The sequence below is a fragment of the Bombus flavifrons genome, chromosome 10 (assembly GCF_040668555.2).
Source record: "Bombus flavifrons isolate JBK064 chromosome 10, iyBomFlav1_principal, whole genome shotgun sequence".
In the NCBI taxonomy this organism is placed as follows: domain Eukaryota; kingdom Metazoa; phylum Arthropoda; class Insecta; order Hymenoptera; family Apidae; genus Bombus; species Bombus flavifrons.
This window is the reverse complement of record NC_138451.1, coordinates 8,571,461-8,580,401: the sequence shown is the minus strand read 5'-3', so window position 1 is coordinate 8,580,401 and position 8,941 is coordinate 8,571,461. Positions and strand designations below refer to the sequence as shown.

The 8,941-nt window shown below is 34.2% G+C and overlaps 2 protein-coding genes across 2 annotated transcripts; one reads left to right on the top strand and one right to left on the bottom strand.

Annotated features, from left to right (window-relative positions):
- Positions 1–16: 16 nt before the first annotated feature.
- On the top strand, positions 17–3,246 carry LOC138184084 (F-box only protein 9). Its single transcript, XM_069121757.1, has 7 exons — positions 17–168; positions 400–621; positions 694–993; positions 1,068–1,231; positions 1,300–1,491; positions 1,564–1,798; positions 1,887–3,246. The coding sequence occupies exons 1-7, from the start codon at positions 166–168 to the stop codon at positions 2,106–2,108; spliced, it is 1,338 nt and encodes a 445-aa protein (XP_068977858.1). The 5' UTR covers positions 17–165; the 3' UTR covers positions 2,109–3,246.
- On the bottom strand, positions 1,887–7,093 carry LOC138184087 (progestin and adipoQ receptor family member 4). The gene is made up of 5 exons (XM_069121761.1): positions 6,394–7,093; positions 4,692–4,916; positions 4,351–4,454; positions 4,138–4,275; positions 1,887–3,822 (listed from the first exon to the last, which is right to left on the bottom strand). The coding sequence occupies exons 1-5, from the start codon at positions 6,578–6,580 to the stop codon at positions 3,595–3,597; spliced, it is 882 nt and encodes a 293-aa protein (XP_068977862.1). The 5' UTR covers positions 6,581–7,093; the 3' UTR covers positions 1,887–3,594.
- Between the last annotated feature and the right edge of the window lie 1,848 nt (positions 7,094–8,941).

Sequence of the window (8,941 nt, the reverse complement as noted above, 5' to 3'; positions counted from 1 at the left end):
CTGCCGGTTCCGGTATGGCATTTAATTGAATCGCAAAGCAGAAAGGCGAAAACCATGGCGGCGGTCTTGTTGGCGAGATTGTACTTTCGCTGTGTTGTACGCTTTTCTGACCGAGAGTACAAGCGCTGAAGGAATAATACCGTGGAAATCGAAACAGAAAGAAAAATGGTACGTAATATATGGAAATCAATGACTGTCCTTTCATTGTTACCACGTAAGAAGTTACCTACGTCAATATAACCTCAAACGGAGCGGAAAAATAAAACGTCATTTTCAGAATCATTCATAATAAAGCAGCCAAGTAATTGATACAGTCAATTTATTCTTATTTTTGTTATTGAAATGTGATTTTAATAGGTGATCAGGTAATTTATAAACATTTGATCGTAATATCAATAGAGCCACTCTAGTGAATCTAGCGAGTCAGATGACGGCGGAGACGATCAGGAAGGGTCTTCTTTCTCGGAAACGAACATCGAGGATGCTCTGACTTCTTTCAGAGAGCAATGGCAACGTGAATTAGAGATATCACCCAAAAGAGATCGACCAAGAACACAGCCCACAAAGACAGTTAAAGTTGATGTTTCTAATTCTAACGATGAAGAGTCTATTGAAAGCAAGGTATAATAATGACCAATGGATGTTTTAAAGATATCTCTATGTATATATATAATATGGAAGTAAATATTTCAGGCAAGAAATTTGTTCCTGAAAGGAATTGAATATGAGGAAAGAAGGAAGTTCTATGAAGCAATTCAATTTTACAAACGAGCTGTGTTATTAGTTCCTGATATTGAGTTACGTTTATACGAATCAACTAAAGTAAAATCAAACGATGATAATCATGAAGGATATGACAATGACATAAACAACATTGGTGAAAATGCTGAAAATCATAACGAAGAAGATGAAGAAGAAAGCGATTTATTTGTTAAATTATGCAAAATTGTAAATCAAAATAAATGCGTTTGTTTCCCTAAATTTGAACAAACTGTGAGTACATATACTTAGAATTGTTGGGTAATCTATATTGTTGTGGAACATCATCAGGGCATTCCTTTTTTCAGACAACACATATTTCTGCCTTGCCTATGGAGATAGTGCTTTATATCCTAAGATGGGTTGTATCTTCAGAACTTGACTTAAGATCTCTTGAAATGTTCTCCAGAGTATGTCGTGGATTTTATATATCTGCAAGAGATACCGAAATCTGGAGACTTGCCTGTGTTAGGTATGTCAATAAAAATCACTTAATAGATCTCTGTAATGGAGTGATCACAAAATGATCAAATTGTATAGAGTATGGGGTGTAAATTGTGGAACCTATGCTCCAAAATATCAATCATGGAGAGATATGTATTTACAACGGCCTAGACTAAGATATAATGGATGTTATATTAGCAAAACCAGTTACATTCGTGATGGTGAAAATAGTTTCCAAGATCGATTTTATAGACCTTGGCATCTGGTGGAATACTTCAGGTACCTGAGGTATGTGATGATACTTGATTATATATTAATTAAGAAAAATGTCAATTCTTATATTATTTCTTTGATAAACAGATTTTTTCCCGAAGGAAGAGTTTTGATGCTAACTTCAACCGATGAAGCCCAAAGTTGTGTAAATTTTTTAAAATATCGCACTCCACGGAATCCATCGGTTCTTATTGGTCATTATATATTACGCGATAATTGTGTTATTCTAATGCTCAAGAAACAGGAAATAAAAGGAGTTAGTACATATAGAAAGAAGAAGAAAGAAACTATGCATGATAGTGGGGAACAAACATTTCATATTGTAAATATCAATGTATATTATATCAAAGTAATTAATATTAAAAACATGATAAGACGTATGATCAAATTATACTTATGGGTATTTATAGGAATTTGAAATTCAGGATCATCATAGACGGTTAAATTCGCAATTGAAATGGCTGAGTTACACTATATTTACAAAATATAGAAATGGACATGAAGCGAAAATGTGTTTAAAGGAGCCATCTGTAAGAGAATGGAGAGTATCGGCTATTGGCGGGCGATACCCGTCGCTTAAATTTAGCAGAGTTAAAAGTTATACTCAAGAAAGTGAAGCTCCTTTACAATAATTGTAATTGAACGCAAAATTATTAATCATCTGAATTGTGTAAGAGTACCTACATAATGGAACTGAAATTTAAGAGAAGACTATATTCTTCAAGCGAACGTTAAATCTTGTACAGATCACTCTTGATGTACATTCAGAGTATGCACGTTAATGTTACATTCTTCCGCTTATAAAAATGTATTATAAACAAGTTCTAATGAAAAAGATACTTTATTCTTAATTCATTATCAAAGTATTTCTTAAATAATTTTTATTAACTTACTGTACAATTCTAGCGTTACAGTTTTCTCTTAAATTCTATCTACATTAATTGTAGGTGATACGTACTGAATGATTTAAGATTTAATATATTGTTTACTATGCACTTCTACGGTGCCTTATATGCTTTCAACATAGGTGCTTTTATTTTAAAATATACTAATTGATCACTTTTTTATTTATTTATTAATTATGAAATTTTCAATAAAAATGACGTCGGAGATAAATAATTTTAACGCAATACATACATATATCGATAATTAATTTCGATCAGACTATAAGCTACTGCAGCATGCAATTTATACCAACGATCAGATCCGCAAGGACACGTTCATACGCGATATGGTACACTAAAAATATATTTATCTAGCACGCGTACTATCTATTGATAAATTTTCTCTTCAGATAAAATATTTCATTCTTCGAAACATTCTTGCGGCTCTGCTCTTTGCGAATTTCATATAGAACTTTATCATAAACGTATACACTCAAAGTACGTGAAAGAAACGAAAACACGATTGATATACGTATATTAATTAAATTTATATCATTTACTTTCTAATTGTAAGATCTATCGACTGTGGATAGCAGGTTAATCTATGCCTGTATTTCAAATGTAAATGAACGGATTGTGCATTCTTCGTTCCCGATACCTCTATATGGGCGATGAATTTACTTATGAATAATCGAAACCCCTATGGAATTAAATAAATTCCAATCGATATTTTGGGATAGTTTTATTCGTTTACACGAGTGGTATCGACATTGAGAAACGATGTGTGTCTAATTAAAGGAACGAATGTCCGGGAACACATCTTATAAATTATTGCGGATCTTAAATTCTTATAATCACAACAATAAACGTATTTTTGATGTGCTTATTCGAGTTGAATTATTTTACTCGAAAAAAATGGAATTACTCCTGATATTCGAATTAACGATAAAAATAAATATTTCACCATTTATCTTATTCTCTGTGATATGACAAATTAACTTTTGTACTCGTACTTGTACTTCAACTATTCCACGTGCTCTCTTCTCGTTATATTTGCTTTTTTTTTATATGTATTAAATTTTGGTACGTATACTTATTTTTTTCTTTGGTTTCTTTACTTAAAAAGTGGCCGTCGATTAAACAGAGTGTGTACCTACACACAAAGTAACCGACGGTTGGCGTAGGCTCGATTTATCACAGACTTCATTAGAAGATTTTCACCCACACCATTCGATCACAGTTCATCGTGTTTCAACTGATCGAGGATCGTTTTATTACACGCGGACGAGTCGGAGATCCAAGCAAGATCTTGCAGAGTCGCAGCGTGCATCGAACAAATCGCCAGGACAACCAGCACGTGCATTAAATTATGAGAATTCAACATTAGATCCAGTTTGCCTGGTATCCATTTCTCAGGAATACGCAAGGCGCCTATTATTGCTCCCACAACCGCTACAAGATCCTAAAAGAAGATAGGTATTTTTTCAATGGTTTTATTTTATATTTTAATGATACATAATAAAAAAATTTACTAATTGCATTGACTAATGTTACTAATACCTTTTTATTTAATAGATACATTTAAAACTAAGCATTTTCTCTGAAATGAGCAAATGGTCAATCCCTTCTATTTTATTACTACATCATTGTGTTGATACCAAATAGTCTATTTATTAGAATTAAAAGGTAAAATTATAATAAATTACAATTTTCATTCGCATAAACAAATAAAACTCTAGTTACAGAGAGTTGAACCGAAGTATATGACAGCATTTACCTGTAGTACAATATGAAGTAAAGCGTCTGGAGAACCACCGCCGATACCTAAGTATCGTAGAGTCATCATCAGCATTCTCATGAGAAAAAGGGGTGCGAAACATAATCTTCTCTCCCAAGGAGATCGCGCGTTCATCGCCTGTGAAATATACTTTCAAGTGTTTAAAAACTAAAAACAATGATTTTTAATTTCTAATGGATAAGTCGTGGATACCTTAAGAAGACCCCAAATGCAAAAGAAGCAGTAGATAAACATACAGAAGTACCAATAAATATCAGGCAAACAGTGGATTGTTGCAGCCATCATAGGTATTGCCCCTAAGATTAGGAATGGAATTCAAGTCTATTAGAACTATTATCGTATTATTCATATAACAATTGAATCATGCAGAAGCCAAACTGATCAATCAATTCTTTGTTTCATCAATTCTTGATTTCTAAGAAGTAAACGCTACTACTAAAATTAAGAATGTTTCAGAAAGTGAAGTTAATCACTTTGATTTCTAAAGTAGTAAGGTGATTCAATTATACTGTAATAATCACTTAAATAATTACCAAAACTTTGACACAGCCATATACCGATCATGTCTAATTTTAATAGCGTTCGGTAGAAGATCTCGTCGTAGTTCAAATTCATAAAGAGGTGGTAAATAAAAGACCCGATCCACGGACTAGTGGCACCGATTAAATGACACCAAGATAAAACTGCTATGAGGATACCTTTGGTATTCCATGGGAGAAGTTGCGGAATGGTCAATAACATGTACAGGATGGCAAATCCTGTAACATAATTTCTTTTAATTAATTTACATTATCAAAAGACAAGATATAAATAATAAACTTAAGAAGAGTGTCATTAATTTGTTAAAATAATTACAACTGAAAATCTAGTGATCCTATGCAACAAGTCATTTCTTGTTATACAAATGAATGATATATTATCATATTTTCATTGTACAAGTACATATGAAGTAAATCTTTGGCTTAATGAAATTGATACATGATTTGTACTTGTTTGTAATATTCTCTATTCTTTATTCTGTCCAAAAAAATAGAAGCTTCCATTCTTTAATTATAAATAAAGAACACTCTCTCTAATTACCTACTTCTTAATTACCTCGTCGTATAAAGTATCTCGTGCAACAGCGAACAATGTTCATTTTTAGAGAATTAATGTTCATTAAATAAATGCTTTTACGTGATGTTCGTGTTTACCTTCACATACGTATAGTCTCTTTTACGCCCATTATTCTTCGGTTATTAATAAACTCTTTGTTGTTTGATATGATTGACGTAACGTGACATTCCCGTTTTAGAAATTTTCCGCACGATATTACATACATACGTAATATCGTAAAATCGTCTCATGGATTGTTCAATCGGATCGTTAAAAATTGATATAGAACATGCATATGAATATTGGATGAAGGTATTTAGGAATTTCTCATGAATTTTTCTTTTCAATATGAGATTACTATTATCAATGTCACGAATAGATCTCTGAAGGATAACATACGGCTTCGCTGATCGATCTTTTGTTACCCCGCAGTGCGTCGATAGAAACATAACGATTTCTCTCATAAGTTGACCTTGAAATCGCTTAGTTCAAGGGTAATCCAGTTTTCTACTTTATTGAAGCACGACAGCTACGTAACTCTCCCTTTCGCACATTCCGACATTCTAATTAAAGTGATTATATCTAAAAGCTAGATATACGAAAATTTTCATATTATAACATTTTAGATTTTTCGAAAAATAGTTTTTTCGCTTATTATTTTATTCTCATTTCAATACTGTCTAAACTGATACACGTGTAGTAGTATCACATGTGTCTAGGTAAATGTCTTTCTCCTTTATTCTGATTTCCTTATTTTGAAGTTTGAGAAGCAATAATTACCATGTATGAATGTACAGATGATTTGTATCGATGTATAGATCAGTGTGATGTACTAATGAAAATAACGACGTTTCTACCTCAATAGAAGTCAACATTAATCTTGCCAAAAGAACCTGCTTGCATTTAATAATTACAAAAAGATTTCAATAGATTTAGTGTCGAAAGAAAATAAAAACACAGCTATGTAACTCTTCTATATCACACAAGGGTATAGGGGGCTTAATACCAATCATCCGACAATTGATAAAACATTTCAGATCTCCCAATCTCAATTAGACATCCATCCACCATAGCAGAATCCAAGTACCACCATAGCTTCCTAAAGGACTCGCTTTCTATTTTCTACAGCTTAGAACTTACCATGTGTTATGATATTAACAGTCTCATTGTGTATATAAAAGAGACTGCGAAGACACTGTCCGACGGTCATGAGCGGTCTGTAACCAGTGCGGATATGGGGATTGAATTGCAAGTGTTGAGGCATGTCGCTCCATCGTCGCAGAAGGCGAACCTTCGGTTTTTCTTCTTGCGATGGCTCCTCGTGCATTCTTCTCTGATCGTTGTCCTGGCGATAAAATACTTTCGCGTTGCTAATATCCTGGAGCGGAGGATCTGCCGCCTCCGCATGATGCTCGTCGTCTCGAAGCAACGTCGTGCAAACGAAGTGCTTGTGAGGAATGTTAGAAGCACGGAGCCGCGCGCGGGGCACAGGTCAACCTCTAGAAACGAGTGTCTTGAACGTCGGTGGTGTCGTTACTGCATCAGTTGCGTACTCGATGCTCTCTGTCCACCACCATCCGTAGTTCCGACCTCTCTGACGGTGCCGTTACCACGGAGACCGCATCGATCCTTTTCATTGCCAAAGAGAACGCACCCCTCGAATACACGCGACCAGTTTCCGCGGGTTTGGTTACGGATTTAGCCCAGAAATGCAGTTCAGAGGGACTTGCTTAATTCGCAGAACCACGCCGGTTTTAGAAATTACACGCGTCATGAACGTATGGGGAAAATCGGCTGTGAGGATTATTTCTAAGGTAGAACACGTGAACATGGGTTTTCGATAGAAGTCTATTGGAATGGAATTAGGTGATGAACCGATTGACCGAACTTTTGCCAATCGAATACACTTTCAGTAGCTTGCGAACGTATTCGAACTCTCGCGAAAATCTTTTACGAATATATTATGAGTGTTATACACACATTATCTTTAACTCTTATTATACGTTTAAAGTGACTTTTCATGCCATTACAGTAACTTTTTATTAAATGTATGTTTGCGGTAAATGTCATGTAACTTTTTTATACATCCTTAGATTAGTTTTAAATTTTTTCGGTATAATCGTTACAGTTGCGTTTCAATGTTAATGACATTTCAAAATGCTTTATGTAACACGAGCAATGTTCAAATACTTTCTTGAGCTACTATACATGTATGTATGCACGTGGATTCCTATTATTTGATCGAGGAATCGCATAGATAACGAAGAAAATCAACGAATTATTCTTATATGAATATTTGTTTAGAGAACAGCTTTAAGGAAATGAAGTTGTACCATAGTACTTTTTTGACTTTGCGGATCGTATACTCTGAATTTCATAGAAGTTTGATTTTCTTTGTCGGAAAATTTCTTTATCCAATTTCTTTTTTATTTAGTTGTTCACTCGAGTGCCTTTTATAACCGCGATTGGATTATTTAAGAAATGCATGGGGCTTGATAGTTATACGTGCGATCAATTAAAAGGACACATTACCTTTTTCAATATTTCATCGATGAATTTGGCAACTGTTGATTCGATCTATTTTACTATTGTCATACGGACATCGTCAATATAAATCGCCCTGGAAACGTTAAAATGTCGATATAAATATATAAATATTGATCTCGTTAATAAAATTTAATAAACCCATATGATTTAAAAATCCAAAGAATGAATATTTCTTTCGTTTTAACTGTTAAAATAACGCGTTACATATTTTTATTTTTATCGTGCTTGAAGATCAACTTTTGCTTTCTAAATTGGAAGTCACGAAGAGAAATAAATGACAGACAATATTTTTAGTTCAATAGACCGTGCTTCAGATAAAAAGATGATCTTGATGTAGGGCGAATATTAAACACGATCTGAATACCGTGTAAATCGAAAACGACGGTGCGATACTCATTGACTCTAGATTGTTCTCGGAGTGATTGCCTTTTTCTTGCGAAACGTCATTCACTGTCTTTTAAGGGAAACAGGAAACAAGACCTGACACGTGAACGTGAATTTCACGCGATCTGCCTCCTGGCGGCTGCAGCCGTAAAAAAAGATAAGGACAGATACTCGATTCGATCTAATGGACAATTTCCAACTTGTAAGCTTATATAATTTATTCGTGAATCACAGTCGATTTCATTTGCTATATACGATACAATTGTCCCTTTGTAGCTACTTGATCTACTAACACGTTATACGCATAGAATGATTAAGACAGTTTTAGTCTTTATTCTTTGATTACGATTAAAGCTGTGAAGTCGATTTTATTTCGTGTATGGGGTTAGTTAGTCGCGCAAGCGCTATGCGCTAAAACACATTACCTGCATCGAGTCCATTTCGTAAGTTGGATAAAATGGGTGCAGTTTTAGTACAGTGTCTATTATACCGTTTTACTACAAGAAGCACGTCTATTTTAAATAGCATATTAAAGGTTCAAAGCAATCGTGATTATCCTTATCGTGGACGACAGGTATGTGTCATGTAGAAGTCACGTGTAAAAAGTCGAAATTTTAACTATGTACAGTCATTAATTCACCTATCATCATTTTCCCTCCTCCATAACACGATTGGCGCAGGTCCAAATGTATCACGTGGCCTTGTGCACGGGGTAATCACAATCACATCGAGTTATCGACTTGCTCTCATCGAATCG

What these genes read in the sequence shown, in the direction of transcription:
- LOC138184084 (XM_069121757.1), top strand. An exon ending in TCCCTAAATTTGAACAAACT is followed by an intron (nt 994 to 1,067) that starts GTGAGTACATAT and finishes TCCTTTTTTCAG; the next exon opens with ACAACACATATTTCTGCCTT. An exon ending in TGGAGACTTGCCTGTGTTAG is followed by an intron (nt 1,232 to 1,299) that starts GTATGTCAATAA and finishes CAAATTGTATAG; the next exon opens with AGTATGGGGTGTAAATTGTG.
- LOC138184087 (XM_069121761.1), bottom strand. Translation starts at nt 6,580, where the DNA reads ATGCACGAGGAGCCATCGCAAGAAGAAAAACCGAAGGTTCGCCTTCTG. An exon ending in TGTTAATATCATAACACATG is followed by an intron (nt 4,917 to 6,393) that starts GTAAGTTCTAAG and finishes ATTATGTTACAG; the next exon opens with GATTTGCCATCCTGTACATG. An exon ending in TACTTCATATTGTACTACAG is followed by an intron (nt 3,823 to 4,137) that starts GTAAATGCTGTC and finishes ATCTTCTTTTAG; the next exon opens with GATCTTGTAGCGGTTGTGGG.